Raw genomic sequence first — 18,991 nt, forward strand, 5'->3', positions numbered from 1 at the left:
CAAAGTCGAGGGAAAAAGATAGGGAAGCGGCACGAATCGCTAGTGCAAGCATGAAAAGGACGGTTCATTTTGATGATGCTCTTCAAGCCGAAAGAGACTTTTTGAGGGTTTTCAAGTTATTGTTTTACTTTCTTTCAAAAAAAAATATATATTTTGTGTTTTTCTAGTTGTTTGTATTTCTGTTTACAAAAAAAAAAAGGGTTGTGTTTTGTTGTTTCTACTTCCCTTTTTTTTAAAAAAAATTGTTGCATGTTTTCTAGTAATTAGTTTAGAAATACGTATTTAGTAGTATTTCATATGAGTAATAATGTCAAATTAGGTTCAAGTGAAAGGGGTTAGATTCACTAGGCTTTGATCGATATATATGTTAAGTTGTGATATAGACACAAAGGGTTGTGAATTGCTTTTGAATAAACCTTTTTCCATAAATCTTAGTAATATACTATACTTGGGTAGTGGATTTAGGTATGAACTCCTTTTGTGTATCAAACAATCTGTCGGAGGTTATTAATTACACACACAACACTTTCTAGACCCCAAGTCTATGTGAAGGTTTAGTGCTGCACTTGTTAGGATTGCTATCATGGGTGAAGTAGAAGCCTCCCTGCTTTACTACCTCCGCCACAGTCTGAAGAAGGTTTTAATCTTAGATTCAAAGTTAGTGCCTTGTGATTAGATATAGAGTTGATAATATAGATTGATTCTTGGTGAGGGAGAAAATAATGCAACTATAAGGACAGGCAATGAGCCATGAGCTTAAAATATATCTAGGGTAATGGAAATGCATATGAGCTAAACGCTAAATCTTTCAAAGTATATCACAACAGACGAAAATGAGCGAAATTATATCTATTCTGTGTGAATACGGTGCACCAATTGACCCGTTACGTCCGATGTTGCGTATCCCCAGGTCCCAGTGAGTGAGCCGATTGGAGTCGTGGTCCTCCAAGTAATTGAGGACTATATTTCTACTGTTAAACTATCATCTTGGTTACTTAACGGAAAGTCGAAGACTGACGCCTTTGAATGACTTTTTCAAAATATCCACGCTCGATCTCAGCTAGGTTAGGTCATACCTAATTCATTATAGTAGTTTTACACTCGTGCAGTACCCTTCATTATACTTGATCCTCTTCTCCCCGTCACACATTCCGAAGACAGAGAGTTTATACATTTCAATTGATCTAGTCTAATCCAATGCCTTCCTATGGAATATCTAAGATTCTAAAAAAAAAATAGTCTTTTAACTCCGCTTGTGTTTTGTTTGTAACGTAACACAGCCGGTCCCAAGCCCGGATAGAGAAGGAGGGTTTATGGAAATAGCTATGGCATAACGAAATAAAAATCAAAGATGTATGAGTCTAGAGGTGTTCGTGGTTCGGTTTGAATCGGTTATTGTTTAAAATCAAAATCAAATCAATCTAGTCGGTCTTTAAATTTCTAAAACCAAACCAAACGAAAAAAATAACCATCCATTTAGTTATTGTCGGTTTGGTTCAGTTTTTCTGGCTTATTCGTCTGAAAGTAATAAATTTTTTTGAGGACGTATGTATCTCAATAGACACAAACACCAAGTACATGCATGAACAATCTACAGAAAAACTAATGTCGATTCAGTCAAGCAATTAAGCAATATTAGAATTATCATTACACGAATAACATGATTAATTTAAGAAAAAGTGTGACTATTTTATGTGAAGTACAGTAGGTATAAAGACTAAAATGGATTTTGATGAACTTGGATTTGAGATTGTTATACTTGGGGAAGTGTTGGGTTTGAGAAAATGATAAAATTAAAAACTTAAGTAAATTAAAATTTCACAAAATATTTTTAATTTATTTATGAAAATATATATAAATAATTATAAAATTTATATATCTAATTTATTGGTTTGGTTTGGTTATTTTTATGGTTGTTTTTTAGTAAAACCAAAACCAAACCAAATTAGTACTAGTTTTCAAAATTGAAAAACCAAACCTAATTAAACTAAATCAAATATCAATTCTTTTTAATTGATTTGGTTCGGATTAAGGTATGATTTGATTGTTATCTATTATCATGAACAACCCTTAGTCATATATCTATAAGCTATGGCATGTTGTGCGATTTTGGCTTCACTGTCTTTTGTCAAAATTCAAATTTTTTTAAGGGAAAAGGGTCTGATATACCCCTCAACTTTGTCATTTAGAGCTGATATACCCCTTGTTCTGAAAGTGACTCATATATACCCCTACTTATAAACAAATGGCTTACATATACCCTTTTCCTCTAACAGAAATGAAAAAAAAATTAATCTAATTTTTAATTATTTTTTTCTAAAAAATATAATTCCATATGAGTAAATTTAATCCTCGTCAAACAAATTTTTTTGACTATTTTTTATTTCAATGACTAGTTTAGAATTATTATTTTGATAATCAAATTTATTTATGTTTCACTAATATTCTTGTAAAACTTATTGTAGATGACAAAACTTTTTTCTTCCAATACAAAAATCAAATTACAATATAGACAAAAAAAATAGTTTAAATTTTTTTTCTTTAAACTAAGGTATGAAAGAAAAAAAAAATAAGAATAAGAAACTCAAATAATTATTATAAAAGAAGTCAAAAAATAATTTATGTATGAAAAAAAATTTAAATATACCTTGAACTTTGATAGAAGAATCATATATACCCCTAAATAATTTTTTAAAAAAATTAAAAGTAAAAAATATAAATTTAGAACTAATTTTTTAATTTTCGTTAAATGAAGAGTATATGTGAGCTCATTTTGTAACGGCAGGGTTATATGAGAACCATTTGTATAACGGTAAGGACATATATGAGTCACTTTTATAACGAGGGGTATATCAGCTCTTAATGGCAAAGTTGAGGAGTATATCACGTGAAAAGAAAATTGTCAAAAAAGAAAAAGATTCATTCTTTTTGAAAAAGACTAAAAATGAAATAGAGTAATTCTTTTTGAAACGGAGAGAACATTATTTATTAGCATGCTTTTTTTTTCTCCAGTACAAAATTTCATCAAAACAGATTCATAAAATATAAATGAAAAGCTGATTTCCCTTTTTAACTAAAAATTATTATAATTGCGATGAGTAAAGAAAACACAACAAATGAAGGTCTTTTCTGGAAATGTAATAGAACACAACATGACAATATAAGTTAAATTTAGCGCATTAAAATTAATATTTTCCTCCCATCTCACTCTTGCAAATTTTTCGTGTTTCGAACCCCTCAACAAAAATCCCACCTCCTTCAGTATACCATCTAACATAAGGGTATATCACAAACACTGTTTACATCAAAAGTATTATCTCTTCCAAATAGTGGTCCGTATATCCGATTCAATTGGCTCTTCACATTCTACTACACATTTGCTAATCCTATATCATCAGTAGAGCTTATCGAAAGGTGAATTAGCAGTATAACCGAGGGCGGAGACTGAAACTCATGGCTGATTTCCTTTGCAACGTCACTTTGATCACTGGAAAACAATGTTCCCCGAAACCTGCAGATGTACATTTAATTTTTAAAAGTTAAACCACAAAATTAGAAAATCGAGAAAACAGCCTCAAGCAAATTTCTCAGTCAATTTGATCCTAGTAATTTCAATTCGCAAGGTTTCTGTTTCCCTCATAATGGGCAAGCAATCAGAGAAGGAGTAGGCCAGCCGCTGCTGGTGGGTACCATTTTGTTTGGTGAATCTTTTCTCAAAAAGGTACCGCCTATTATAACATATTACACTTGAGCAATCTGCAATTCAAAAGCAAAAGCTAAGAGGAAAAGAAATCCTTACTATCTAACGCAATGGTACTTAGCAAAGGTAAGTAGGTAACCACTTCAAAAGCCAAAATGTTCTTTGTAGACGAGCGTTTGCTTAATCATTCAGTGACTTGTGAAATGCAACCTGCATAGCGAGTACAAAATATTAGCATTCATCCATGCACTGCACCAACCTATCAATATGTGCAATATGAAGAAATAACACATTTCACGCTAGGTCAGTGAAGACGGACAAAGTGAGCAGCAGTTGTTAAACTCGCTGACTGTCACATATTTCTTTTGTAGTTATTCTCTTCCCCCTTGGGTAAGTTTAACACTTCCTATGTCAGGTTTATCAAGATAACTTTTTGGAGAAATATATGCTTATGTTACTGATTTCGTCACAAGATAAATGGTAAAAGTAATGTCAATTAACATACAGAAGTGGATGTTTTCAGCAGCTCCCTCACAGCCATAGTTGCATAGCAAGAAGCTGGTAGTGTAAAGCTCAGCTTGAGAGCCATCTGGCTCTCCTCAGCATTACCACCACTCTGAGATTTCTCTGATTGCATCCCTGCTTCATTGTTGATCTTTTCCTCGCACACTTTTCCAGAAAGCATGTCACCGCCTACAGAGATAGCTGAAGAGTCAGCAGGAAGCTCTTTGCTTCCATTGGCCGGGTCCTCCTCTATGACCTTTCTTTTTACTGACTTGGCAATGACATCAAAATCTGTCTCAGCCAGAGGTATAGTTCCATCAGTGTAACTAAGCAATTCCCTACAAAAAGAATAAATGCATTCAAAAAGGCGAAAATGGAAGCTTCTTGTCCAATACAACAATAAGTTACAATCCCACGTAGATGGTTTGCGTATCAAGGGTGGGGCGAAAATCACAATTCTAAAGAGTGTATTCAAAAGAAACATTTTTTCGAACTGGCATATATTACTCAGATCAGTCACCAAATCACAATTAAGATACAGAGTTGCCGTTTACAGAGATCTATATTAATTTTATAAAGTGACGTGCATTCATTATGACAGAAGTAGCAAAAGTACTTATAATGTTTAACTACATTCATATTGATGATTAAAATGAAATAAAAATATTTAATTTAATAATAATAAGAGCAGTTGACAAAAAGAAAAAAATTTAAATCTAGTGGTGGAAAAAGGTTATCTTCGAGGATCCACACATGAATGAATTGAAAATTAAAGTTTGGAGAAAAAGGCATCTTGACAAGTCTTTTCAGATCCAGGTCGAAACAAGCCCTAACACTTGTACAGCCAGAAAATCACACAAGATAAATGACAAGTCCTTGGGCTTCTGAATAGAATTCAGCAAACCTGGGAAGGGTGGAACAACCTGACAGCGGAGAAGAACTGAAACTAGATATGTGCAACTATTTCTGAACCTACCATTCAAAATCCTTCGGCTTTTGAAACACGCGTCTGTAAGCTCCGGTCATATTGGTTATGGAGAATTCTCTGCAACAAAGAGGAGGACAAGCCCCGAGAAGGGAAGGTTTAGATTTAGGAACATCAAATCATATATAGCAGCAATATTAAAGACTGTAGAATAAAGGATAATTCTGTTCCCATCCATAACTTCAGACGTCAGTCCATTCTAGGGTTAATGATAATGAAAGCATCCATAGATATTTATGGGATGCTCCTTTTCCACATATGATCTCCTTTTTACTTTTTCTTTTTTGTGCAAGAAACGTGTATTCTCGGTATCACGCGAGTGAGTAGACAGAAGAATGAATTTCCTTAAAGATGCCTAGCAATGATTTGATCGTCAGACGTTCTAGGTAGATGGAATCGCTGATTAGACAGTTCGGATTGGTGTCGCAACCGAATTGACGATTTCCAGGCAAAGATGTGATGTTGCTTAGATTTCAAGAAGCAAATCATGGTGGGGACAAGGAACTTGATCAATGAAGGGCTCTTTACCTGTTTCTTGATCGATGGACCGCTATAGCACATCGTGTAATGATCTAAACAACAGGTATTCTAGTCATTACTTTAGTGGTTCCTTTTCATTCATGGAACATGAATTGCTTCTGGTAGATTAGAGAAGGCCACAGAGAATGATACAAAGTTGATTTGTCGCTGACAGACATGTCAAGGGTCAAATTATTAGTTACAGATTCAGGGAAATACCGAGCTCGCTGGTTATTAAAGATGTAATATTCTTTAGTCTGAATTTCCCAGACTAAGATGATCCCAATCATCGAAAATTATGTCAGAAAATAACAGGTTTGAAATTGAGGAAGGACAGCAAGCAATAGAGCAATGGAATTAAAAAGAAAAAATAACATATGCAGTGTGATATTAGGGAAAGCAACAGAAGAGATGACTGTTTTTGATACTATATGTCTTCTATACATAGTGTATGCTTTGTGTAGCTAGTTACCAAGCTAAATAATAATTTGTGATTTCTTGTACCATATAATGCTGAGGTGACTTGCATTCTAAAAAGAATTTACTTACAAAGAAAAACATCAAGCAACTAATGAAAAAAGTGGATGAATTATACAAAATTAGAGAAAAATGTTTTACTCACTTGATCTTATGTGCAGTCTCTGTCAAGCTGATACCATCCTGACCAGTAATGGTAGTGCGTTAGAACGGAACAAAATAAAGAGAGTAGACACGAATAAATTTAAGAACAGCAACGACAGTCATCACAAGTGGACTGGACAAAGGTTAGTGATAACTTCACATGCAAATTTTCTTAAACTGTTCTACTTCCTAATGTACTTCAAAATTAAACAAGAAGCTAAATGCACATCTTGAATTGCAAAACATCATTATATGAATTAGAATATGATTAGTTATCATCGTGGCAGAATGTTAATAATCCTAATATGAAGTTATGATTGTCACTTTAGGTATACCGAAAACCAAACGAGACAGTGATCCCAATTCTGTTCGCATTTGCATGCTTTTTTGGTTAAAGCGCTTGAGATGTTGTTCAGAAACTATAAATAAAGAGTTGCAGATAACTAATTTCACTCAGGGAAAGAGATTAAAATGAAAAGGTGCTATTCAGAAACTATAAATAAAGAGTTGCGGATAACTCATTTCACTCAGGGAAAGAGATTAAAAGGAAAAGGTTGTCCAACTTGGCAGCAATTTCTCCGACAATCTAAAAGGCAGATTGATGTTCAGCTAGAGAGGAACAATCAACAGAAAAAAGGAAAAAGGATGTTAAAGAAACAAGAGCCTGTTAAATAGGAGTCCAAGTCCTTGTTCATAGCTACAGGTCTATTCCTCCTCAGCACTAGCATGGCATGGTACTGCCAAACCATCTAGTTTCAAATACCATGTAGTTTCTTTCTTCATTATGGAACAAACACCTCCCATCCCTCACTGATTTCTCTTTCAATAATGTACCGCCAAATCACATAAAAAGAAAAAGTAGTGATTGGCAAAGTATAATCGGATATATGTATCAACAAGCTCAGCCTTTAGATGAAGAAAAAATACCTTTTGTGCCAAGTCACGGTAAACTTCACCAATGTCATTTGATGGATAAATAACTCTAGACCTGCCATTATAATATGTCTCACAAACAAGAGCAAACAAAAACTCAGAATACTGTAAACACTATAATATCTTATCTTACCCAGGCAAAGGTAGAAGTACGTCATCAATGGTATATGTACCAGATTTAAGGTCTTCTTCATTTATAAANAAATAACTCTAGACCTGCCATTATAATATGTCTCACAAACAAGAGCAAACAAAAACTCAGAATATTGTAAACACTATAATATCTTATCTTACCCAGGCAAAGGTAGAAGTACGTCATCAATGGTATATGTACCAGATTTAAGGTCTTCTTCATTTATAACCTGTCAAACAGAAAATATCGCTCGACTTAATAAGACAGATTAGAACTGCTCACAGGAAAAAAGCAAAGGTATCAAACAACTACGCCTCAAGACCAGGCAATGCGAGGAAACTCATTATAGGAAAGGCACCACAAGAGCAGAGTTTTTTTAAACAATTTAACTTCTCCCTAACCTCTTAGGAACCTCAGTAGGAACTAGGCATGAGAGTGAAGCCACTAGGTGTACTTTTTAACATTTAAATTAATATAGACACAATTTTAAACAACAGAAAAGAACTACTCCCCCCATATAATAAGTAACAGATAATTGATAATCATGCAGAATATATAGCAAGCTAACACCATCAGGTTCACCATACAACTGGATAAATGGTGGTCATGCAGGTCACCAAGTTGCATATGCATCCTCCTCTTTTTCAGTTATATAGGGATTTAGGTAGCAACATGCAAGTAGAACATATAGGAGAGAAGTATTGAAAACACCCCTGAACTTGGCGTGAATAGTTCAGGGATGAAAGTAATAATTCACCCCAAGTTTAAGCGTGTTCTCAATTACTTCTCTCAAAATATAGAGAACTTCTAATACTTCTTATTTTGTAAAACGTTGGCCTGAAACGAGTTTAAATGGCAAAACATGGTCAGTGAGGATTCATACAGCCTACCCCTACTTGTTTGGGGCAGAGGCATAGTTGCTGCATAAACATTTAGGCATTTAGCAGTTGGCCCGCTTAAAATCAAAATGCAGTAAGCCACTAACCATCCTTGCAAGTAAGTTCATGATATGATATACCACCTGCTTTAGAGCACCCTGTAATTCTCAACCCTAATGGTAACTTTACCAATCAAATGAAAAATCAAAGTGATTAGGATGTATCCCTTTCATTATTTCATTTGGACATATTCTATAAAACATACTATCAGGGAGGAACATTGTACAAAATTTGGGATTGTTTTGAGCTTTATCAAGCAAAAGACCCAGAGAGTGAGCTAGGTAGCTAAAGGGTCTTTTGTTTAATCTAATTAGGGGTTCTTGTTACTATGTCCTTGGAATATGAAATGTGAACTATGTGAACTCTGCATAGAGGTGGAGGGAATACATATGAACCCATCTTCCATGCAAAGATTTTCATATTAACTCTTCACTTAGAAATTTAGAACAGCTCTTGTACTTGGATAATCCAGATACCAACCTTGACTGGTATATTTCTTTCTTCAGGAAGATCAGTCTCTGAGATCTCATCCAGATTGCTATAATCATCCATATTATTGTCATTCACGTCTTCACATTCAGCAACAAAAGATTCTTTCACTTTATACTCTTCTTTTGAATACACCAAATCTCCCAACACAACTTGGTCAAACCCTATGATATGGGGCAATGAAAATGTATGAGAATCGGTGGCAAACCGAAGCACCCATGAGTACATTCTGATCAACATATATACGGAAAAATAGTTAATAGAAGTTGAATAACGCAAACCATGCTTTTGCACTCTCATGCTTGCCGCATGGTTCCAAAGATAACTTTGATAGCTATGAACATACCTAAAAAGGAGAAGATCTGTATTATTATAAAGCTCAAACTTGAAAAGTTATGCATGACTCTTTTCTGTACTCCCAATGCTTTAAGGCCCTTAAATCTCATGATCAATTGACGTTTATGGCTTTACACTCTTGGAAGCAGGTAAGAAGCTGTAGAGTTCTATGAAACTGAATAGCTTTTCAATTACTAGAATGTTTCACCTTCTTTAATTCCAGAGTTCTCGTTTAGAGTTGAGCCAATGGTTTCACAGTATTTACCTTAAGACCCAATGAGTTATGCATTGAACTATACTGTCAGAGGTTTGATANTGTAGAGTTCTATGAAACTGAATAGCTTTTCAATTACTAGAATGTTTCACCTTCTTTAATTCCACAGTTCTCGTTTAGAGTTGAGCCAATGGTTTCACAGTATTTACCTTAAGACCCAATGAGTTATGCATTGAACTATACTGTCAGAGGTTTGATATATAAACAGAAAAAGTAAAGGATTTTGGGATCATACAGCACTAGAGAAGTTGGGCACAGAGAAATTTTTCAAGAATTTACATACAAGTAATTTCAGAAGGGTTTCTTCCTGAAATGTTCGTCAAGCATATCTTTCGGGCACATCCTTGTGGAGGGTATAACTAGAAGGATCTATCAAATCAAGGGCTCTGATAAACAAGCCCGGATACATACTGAATTTGTTCGAGGGAAAGGATGCAAGAGGAAAAGGTGATCATAAGTTGTGATTATCTTCGTCTAATTTTCCACAAGGATTTACTTTCCCAAGTTGCAAAAAGAGAGATTTCAAAAATGGAAACACAAGAAAAACAACTAAGGGCCTTAGTGTAACAACCCTAATTTAATTAGAGGTTATTTGGTAATTGGGTTCACCTGACCAGTGGTGTGTGTTTGGGTGTCAATCACGTCTAGAGGGTAGTTTGGGATGTGACTCTTAGACTATTCACGTCTTTTTCATGCTCATGCGTTTTCTTTTTCCTTGTTGGACAGAGGGGTGTGTGAGGGATGTGCAAAAGCTTGGGGAGGAATATATTTTTCTAGTTGAAGTTGCCTTATGGTGACACCCATCTAGCAAGTGGATACCTAGTATGGGTAGAAATAATAACAGCTTTAGCAGCTTTGACTTGAAATTAACAGTAGTTCAACAAAACTGAGAAGCAGGCACACTGACCCTACTATTTCAGAGCTGATAATTCAACGTCTTTGAAGCACCTTGATCAGAGAGCTCAGGAAAAGGATTATCAAAATGCAAATCTCACATAGATTTAACGCAAAGACTCAAAAGAAATGACTAGGAAGAATGAGTTGCATGTATTTGCACTTTATTTTTTCACCTTTCAATCACTAAATTTCAGATAAATATGTAAAGTACAAGAAAATAGTGAATCCTACTATGAAGACTTACATCATTCGGAGAGTCCTGGGTATGGCCTTCAGAGCTTGTAGATAGTTTCCAGGAGATCTTTTCAGGCACTGCAACTGTATAATGTTGACAGGAAATGTCAATTGAAGAATATAAACACACAATCTCATATCACAAATATTGCTTAATTATAAAAAATTTGGAACAAAAATATGACCTGCTCTATCCCAGAGAAACTCAATTACTTTGGGAAGCCAAGGAAAGCACAAATAATACAAAGCAAAAAAAAGAACAAAAAATAAATTAAAAAATTTTAGCCAAACTTGGATTATTGCAAGTTTTTAAATGGTGACGCTGATCATGAGCAAAACATTAGCTTACTTTTGGGATGTCAGACTTAAATAGGTGTAATAATAGAGGCTGACTTCAATTTTTTTTATTTTTTTTTTGGAAATTACAGATAATAACTAAAGGACTCAAGTGTGGGATAAATTTAATGTTGTTACACTGGAACTTACAATTGCCTTTTCAGCAACCAGATAACGAGGTAACTGCCTTAGAGTCCCATCAATGTCACCACTTTCCTTGTAATACTCCCTTACTGTACTGATGGCATTCTTCTGTATTCAAGGTTAAAGCTAAGGAGAACAATTATTTCCTACAGGCACACATAATACAGAATATTTTTTATTAAAAATGTTGGGGAAGAGGACTTTCATGTTTAAGAGTTGAGAGAGAGTGGAAAAAAAAAAAGCAAAATAATGGATAAAGTGAAATAGCAAAGGATATCCCCTTCTCTTGGATCAAGAATCAAGCTGACAGCAGCTTTCCATTCTCCACGCAATAATGCAGCTCCAATTAGATGTGTTGGCACAGAACTGCTGCCAAACCGCTGCATCATTTGCATAGACAACAAGATGAACATGGCCATCAAATTCATGACAGATTGGTGACTTTCACAGTTTCACTTGCCAATCCAAAAAAAAACTCAAGCTTAGCAATAAAGGAGTTCCATATTTTATTTCCAATTAAGAACTTCACTAAATCCCTCGTCAAAATCCGAAGAGAAATGAAGAGCCAAGAAAAAATTAAAGAATATCATGCAGCCAACCAACAATGACCAGAAAATATTATTAAATGTGAATCTTGATCTACCTTGATTTTGTTGAGTACGGGCTTCTTGTTAGTGATTACGATGACATGCAATGCACGACTAAAGATAAGCTCAAGCAAGCAGTAATTTCAAAATTGTAGCTCACATTTACCCCACATACTGACATACTTATGAATTAATTAAACAATCAGGGAACCAGAAGTGTATATGAACAAGATATTGGAAAATAAAGTAAGGAAGATCATAACGAGTTTCTCCTAAAGTAAAATAAGGTCGGAGGTCATTCCAGGAGTCTCTTCTTGTTTCAATGAGAAGGTAACAAAATTTTATATATATTCTCTAGAACAGTCACAAGAAGTAATTAAAATGCACAGAAANCGGAGGTCATTCCAGGAGTCTCTTCTTGTTTCAATGAGAAGGTAACAAAATTTTATATATATTCACTACCCTAACTCTAGAACAGTCACAAGAAGTAATTAAAATGCACAGAAAAAAGAGTTCCAACCCTCTTAAGTTTCACAATAATTCTAAGACACAAAATAGACTCTGGATCTTCAAAGTTAGCCTCTGTAAAAGCTCTTCTACTAAGAGACTCTTCCGAAGTAAGTTACCATTTTCAAAAAAAAAAAGGACTCTTCCGAAGAACAACAAATGGAAGGCCTAGACTGGATTTAAAGAAGAGTTAACTTAACCACCAAAACCAAGATAAAAAGATCTGCATATTACGACGTACCTGTAAGCCAAAATAGTTTATAAACCCATGTTTTCCAAGGGCAACTGCTGATGCTTTAATTATATCCTCAGACTCTGCTGACACTCCCCTGTAAGGATTTCAGTTCCAGCCGATCATATAACAGGTCATACAATCAGCAAACTTTACAGCCATACTTCAAAAGAATAAGAAATATGAGCAAAGAGAAGAAAATAGCATTCATGTCTCATCTGGAGCCTCACAAGAATGGACAAATGAAATATTCAAATATAACTATACCTGAGTGTTATAGTAAATCGGTTCCCATAAAGCTGCCCAAGCAGAAGCCCTTCTTTAACATGGCTGTAATATCAATACGTCAGAAACATTTTACATCAAAGAGAGAGAGAGATTGTCATAAGACCAAAGAACACAGAGGCGTTGATCTCACCAAAAGTCACCAACTTTGATACCAATCAATCTTTTGTTGAGAGCTGCTAATTTACTTGCTTGTTGCTTGAAAACGGTTACCTATATCGTGAAAATGTGAGAGCTTAGTGACAGAAAGAGATATCACTAAATATGTATACGCACATTGAAAAGGAAAAAAAGGTGCTGTTGTGTGAAATAGAGTATCTAGATGAAGGACAACTGATACACCAAGCAATTTGTGGCACCACAGCTGGTTTGAAACATTTTTTCTGGTCAAAACAGATGTGAAACTAGCAAAAGTAGCAATTGTCAGTTCATAAAATGGATGGATATCAACCTAAAGACAGACAGACGAATTGAGAAATCATTGCAGAACCTGGAAAATCATGACTATAGTGGTTAATCAATGTTACCAGCTTAGAAGTTGTTGAATTTTAAGTATGTCCAGTCAAGTGATAGCAGTGTTTTTGGAACTGCGAAGCAGAAAAAAGTGACAAGGGTTTGCTTCGCTTTAAGCATGAAGCACGAAACAGAGTGCACTTCATTGAAGTGAAGCTTAATTTTTGACAAATTTAAAATTAAGAAGCGCTATACCCTCGCTTTGCTAGCTTTTTACAACTCGAATGACAGTGGGGGTATGCGAAAAAGAGTTTCGGGCCATAGACCTTCAAAGAGCAGATTGGTCAGCACAAAGTAAACAAAAAGGAGAAGATCTTAAGGAATGCTACCTTGAAAGCTAAATGTTAGCAAGTCTCCATACAACACCAGAAAATCAACAAAACTTTTACCAGAAACCAACTACTATTCCACTCTGGTTGATTAAATCATCAGCAATAATACTACTAGTCCTACAACTACATTTTTTAAAAAAGAGGTAGTCCTACATCTACTACTACTAACTAATAAGCAAATTTCAGTATTGTGATTTAAGAGAAGTTAGAATGCAAAAAAAATCATGAAAACACTAGAATAATAGCATAAGCACAATTCAGAAATTCTGTGTCAACTTACTGGACAAAAGTTTTAAATAAAGTACCATAAAAGCATGATAAAGCTTAAGATGAAAAGCATCTTTAGACAGAACCCAAACCAACATGCTCAAACATGACCATACCAAAAGAAATCATTTCCTTCATTTTTTGCAATTGTGATCCCCCATCATTCCCTTTTCTCAAACAAGAAAAAGGTCTTATTCACTCAACATGGCGTTGGAGTTCCAAAGTTGCTAGCAATTGTGTTTATTAAAGAATAGCACAATAACAATATAATTAATATAATCCCACAAGTGGGGTCTGGGGAGGGTGGTGGGTACGAATCCTTGCCCCTGCCTTGAGAAGATAGAGAGGTTGTTGCCGAAAGACACTCAGTTCAAGTATNTAGCACAATAACAATATAATTAATATAATCCCACAAGTGGGGTCTGGGGAGGGTGGTGGGTACGCATCCTTGCCCCTGCCTTGAGAAGATAGAGAGGTTGTTGCCGAAAGACACTCAGTTCAAGTATTAAAGAGAAACACATGACATCAAAAAGTTGACCAGATGACAAACCTATTAATTTTTACTCCTAAACAAAGATGCAAGTAAATAGCGAAGAAAGAAAAAGATGACCAGAAAGCACACCCTCTGAGTTGAAACAGCACGCTTATCTTTAGTACCAGCAAATCCAAAGGACCTAACCTGCCAGATCAACCATAAAATCAATCATATACATATTGTCTTACAACTTTTATATATCAAACTGTCGATAATGCATAACTAGTACTTGTAAGTCGCAACACACATCTGACAGCAATACAAACACTGGATGAAGTGCTTCCTTATATTTCTTGTTTTAAACTCAGGTATCCATTAGAAAAGCTAGAAAACGTATGCAAGAGAATACTGGTTTTGAAACTGAACGAAGTAAGTTCAATCTAGGAAATTGCATGTCACCAACCTGAACGCCAAGCATCTTTGCTATAACGTTTAAAGCTTCCTGTGTATCCTTATTCTCCTTGAAAAGATGAAACCTGAGATTTAGATTTTGCAGCAACAACACCCTTTCAGATACTATTCAAGAGCAATATGATGTTAAACAACGCCATGCTTTCTGAAACCATGAAGGATAGTGAAAATTATAAGAAATTTATCAAAAAAGATTATTAAGATTTTCTTTTATATAGCAATCAGAACATTAAATTTAATGAGTAATATAAAGAGAAGTTCAGTTCATAGATGTTAAAGATTTTTATAGTATGGTCTAAGTAAGGAAATCAGAACTTACTACATACTACATAACATTTAAAGCACAAAAAGAGTAAGGAATTAATGTTGTCCTGTTTCACTGAATCATATTTGTCTTCATTCCAACGAATATGTATACTTCTCTTGCCCGCAGAATGGATAAATAGGAAAACCAAAAGAAAGAGAAATTCAGAACTCAAGCTTGTTGCTAGAGTGGAGACAACCTTCCAAAGACATACTCCTCTTAATAAATTGGATGATAATCCAGCCTGCTTGGATTGCAACCAATCGTCATTGTTAAGAAAATGATTTGTGGGCTTGACGCAAACCCAAAAGCTAGCTCATGGTGAGGATTACCTAAGACACTTCAAGAAAATGACAGTTCATTTGCTCAACCAATGTGGGTCACTCAAACATCTCCCTGCACACTCCGGATCGAACATCTAGCACATGGGTAACATAATAGGTGGGCCCAATTCCAATATTGAGTGAATCAAGAATAGATATAGATCCTGCTCTAATATCATTCTTCGTAAATACGGAAAAAGTTTTAAATCCCTATAATTGTGTAATCAGGAGAGGGAATCAATTTTCTTGATTACTTGTAAACGCCATTCAACTCTCAACATGTGATAAACAAGCAAGCAATACATTCCTTGACTTCACATTCTTCACCAACATCACATTCTACAACTTTAAATATCAGAAGAATGATCATTCAAACTCTTAGTAACTAATCATTACTTGGAAGTTGAAACATATGAAATAGGAGATTGTTCCATAGAGGTGACCGTACACTGCATATAGTATTAAAAGAAGACATTCACTATAGCAGTTCTATGAAAATAGGAGATTGTTCTAGACTATAGCAGTTCCATGAAATAGGAGATTGTTCTAGAATATAGCAATTGCAGTCACTCACTAAAGATGTTTGCCTTAGTTTTAGAATGGTGATGGGAAAGAGGTGAGTCATTTTACAAGAGATTCATGGTCTTACACCCCCACGAATGGATAATGATCTTTACTTTGTCGTATCAATTAAAATGAATGGGTAAAAGATATAGGAGTAGAGAGGGTGGCCAACCTTTACTAATAAAGGAGCTTCTTGTTGTAGCACTCAGTGTGCTAGCATTTAGCAAAAGGAAGAGAGATTACTAATTTATAAAAGTTATTAGCAACTGGAGGAATCAAAATTGACTGGATCTGTTGATATGCTTACAAGATTGATGTTATAATCTTACATGAATAATTGGATTTTGCTTGAGAACCACTTTGTACATGCTTCTTTGACACCCTCTTGGAGAGTTGTTTGAAGTATCACTCAAAAATAGTTTGACTACTCCAAAATGTATTACTAAGGAATTCTTCTTTTCCAGATTATTTGACTTCTCTATGTAGTTAATTTATAAGACTATACCTTCAGAACATACTCAGTAGTCCAACAAATGTGCAGTATGGAATTCTTGAATGAAGAAAATAGAGACCATTAATCTTTCCTTGATAACTAGAAAACCTATCTTTGTATGTGATGCAAAAATCCACACAGAACACAATAAGCTAAAGATGCATCAAAGCTGTAGATTTGAATGAATAAAGTACCTTCTCAAAAAAAATCTGAATTAATTAGTAGATACAAATGCAACAACTAGAGTTTACCTGAGGAACTTGCCAAGATGTCCTGGCCAACTGTCTGAACCTCTACTGTCATAACGTTTATCATTCCGGTCTTTCCTTTTCCTAGAGGATCTACCCCTTCCATTATTCCTGTCGTTATTCAATCTCACACGAACACACTTTGATTGGTCCTCTACTCCATCAATTGTATCGGTTACAAGGAATTTTAATCTTTCCTTGAAAAAATTATGAATTTCCTGAAAAGTATTAACATATCAGATATAGGATACTTCCAAATGGAACCATATGAAACCAAAAGAAACAACGAACGAGCACGTGATAAGGACTAACAGTCCGATGGGATTTATCTGAACTTGGTGAAAGGACGATGGATTCATGACTGACATCGGCCCCAGAATTAAGTTCATCAATAAAAGCTTTAAGCTTGTCAGCATCAGAATTGCCAGCGAGAGATCTGAAAGATTCTATCTCAGTCACATAACTTCTATTCAGTTGGTCAGATATATTCACGTCCTTGTTCTCTGAACACTGGAGAGAGAGATTGGCGCATATCATACAACAATTTTAAATGAACATAGAGGTTACTTAGAAGAAATTACGGTCAACTTATCACCTCCTTTGGAGCCTCCAACGAATTCAAATGAACAACATTTTCATCTAAGTCCACTTCATTTACAATGAAGTCAGAGTACCTAGAAACAAAACAAAACAACCACAAAGATGAACCTATTTTCCTAAAATAAGCAAGACAATTCCCCAAACCTGGCTGCAGCTTTCAAGAATGCCCAAACAATTTCAAATTAAACTGTTTGTACCTTTAATTACAGCACACTCATTGTGGATATATAAACAAAACCACAAAACAAAAGTTGCTTGAATTATCAAGAACCTGCATATAGATTTCAACATTGAAAATACCTCAAGTTTATGACTTCTAAAATATTTTGTTTAGATGGTAATTGTCTTTGTATATGTATCGATCACACACTTTAATAGGACAAGAAAACACTGGACTCAAACTTTCGGGTTACAGAAAATGCAATTCCATCAATGGGTGGTATAACAAATCAATATGAACTTAAATTCTTTACCCAAAAGATGAACTTTCAGGTCTAGGCATTCTCAAGTAATATAAACCACATCTCTAAATGATCTCCAACATTTTACTCTAAGACCAATATAAACAGAGAAAGAACAGAATTCCCAACTTATCTTCCCTCTTCAAAGAATTCCCTTTACATGTGTATTACTCTATTTACCAATTCCAACTAATGATACACCCCATTTGACAACACATCCCAATGCAAATACATATTCATTATTTAGGCATTCCCAAGTGATATAAAACCACATCTCTAGGTGATTTCCATCAATTTAATCAACGAATTGGGCAATCAAGAATTAGAAAGAACACATTATGTAATCAAGAATTGGGATACAAAGAAAGAACACATTCTGTAATCAAGAATTGGGATAATTGGAATACTTCCCAACTTATCTTTCCTCTTCAAGAATTGGGATAAAATAGGTCTCCCAACTCTTCAAGAATATGAAGAATTGGGATAAAATAGGTTTCCAACTTATCTTTACTGTATAATCAATTTCACCTGCAAATACATAACCAAGAAACTGTCGCAGANTCCCAACTTATCTTTCCTCTTCAAGAATTGGGATAAAATAGGTCTCCCAACTCTTCAAGAATATCAAGAATTGGGATAAAATAGGTTTCCAACTTATCTTTACTGTATAATCAATTTCACCTGCAAATACATAACCAAGAAACTGTCGCAGAAAAAAAAAAAGAAAGACCTTTGCTTGAGGATGCCACGAAAGCCACGGAGGTTGGAAATGTAGCAAGAGATACCCACATCAGATTCATCCATAGTTTTCATAGTATCAGGCAAAAGGGTGTTTTCAAGAAATCTGTAGTAGTAGGGTTTAAGAATGTTAGGCAAAAGGGTTTTTCTTAGTAGCAGATGATGACGCCTGAGTTTTGAACAAAGGGTTTTTAACATTAGTAGAGAAACCTAAGTACACACAAAAAACTCAATAACTTATTTTATATATATAGTGTGTATAAATTATACAAGTATAAAACGGTTAATTAGACCGTTAAATAAATATGGAACAAATAAAATGAAATAGAGAGTACAAATTATATCGGCATGAAACGGTTTAACTTTTACAAATACTAAATATAAAATTCAAATTTGTATATTATAATTATAGTTTGTATAATTGCGCTCCATAGCAGAGCATCAAATTGTATAATTTGCTTGCTCCTCTTCAAATTTATATAACTTCGCTGGCAGATTATTTGTATGAATTGTTGTCAGCCTCTCATTTGTATAAATCGTTGACATCT

The 18,991-nt window shown here is 34.7% G+C and overlaps 1 protein-coding gene across 2 annotated transcripts; it reads right to left on the bottom strand.

The window, feature by feature from the left end:
• Positions 1–3,103: 3,103 nt before the first annotated feature.
• LOC107008417 (multisubstrate pseudouridine synthase 7) lies at positions 3,104–18,658 on the bottom strand. 2 transcript variants are annotated; one of them, XM_027916864.1, is made up of 21 exons: positions 18,436–18,658; positions 17,240–17,318; positions 16,957–17,154; positions 16,648–16,862; positions 14,705–14,777; positions 14,377–14,445; positions 12,788–12,867; positions 12,637–12,699; positions 12,379–12,466; positions 11,321–11,423; positions 11,050–11,153; positions 10,574–10,647; positions 9,104–9,168; positions 8,814–8,986; positions 7,557–7,624; positions 7,257–7,317; positions 6,331–6,368; positions 5,181–5,249; positions 4,206–4,542; positions 3,800–3,910; positions 3,104–3,511 (listed from the first exon to the last, which is right to left on the bottom strand). In XM_027916864.1, exons 1-20 carry the CDS (start codon positions 18,639–18,641, stop codon positions 3,881–3,883), a joined length of 2,193 nt encoding a protein of 730 aa, XP_027772665.1. In that variant the 5' UTR covers positions 18,642–18,658; the 3' UTR covers positions 3,104–3,511; positions 3,800–3,880. The 2 variants fall into 2 exon arrangements, with proteins under 2 accessions (XP_027772665.1, XP_015062934.1); XM_015207448.2 differs by having other exon boundaries at positions 14,389–14,445; positions 18,436–18,641.
• Between the last annotated feature and the right edge of the window lie 333 nt (positions 18,659–18,991).

Source organism: Solanum pennellii, chromosome 1, assembly GCF_001406875.1.
Source record: "Solanum pennellii chromosome 1, SPENNV200".
NCBI lineage: Eukaryota > Viridiplantae > Streptophyta > Magnoliopsida > Solanales > Solanaceae > Solanum > Solanum pennellii.

Excerpts from the sequence above, each read along its gene's own strand:
- LOC107008417 (XM_027916864.1), bottom strand. The coding sequence starts at position 18,641 with ATGTTAAAAACCCTTTGTTCAAAACTCAGGCGTCATCATCTGCTACTA. Across the intron at positions 10,648-11,049 it reads TGGTTGCTGAAAAGGCAATT|TTGCAGTGCCTGAAAAGATC; the intron begins GTAAGTTCCAGT and ends AACATTATACAG. Across the intron at positions 6,369-7,256 it reads ACCGTGACTTGGCACAAAAG|GATGGTATCAGCTTGACAGA; the intron begins GTATTTTTTCTT and ends ATTACTGGTCAG.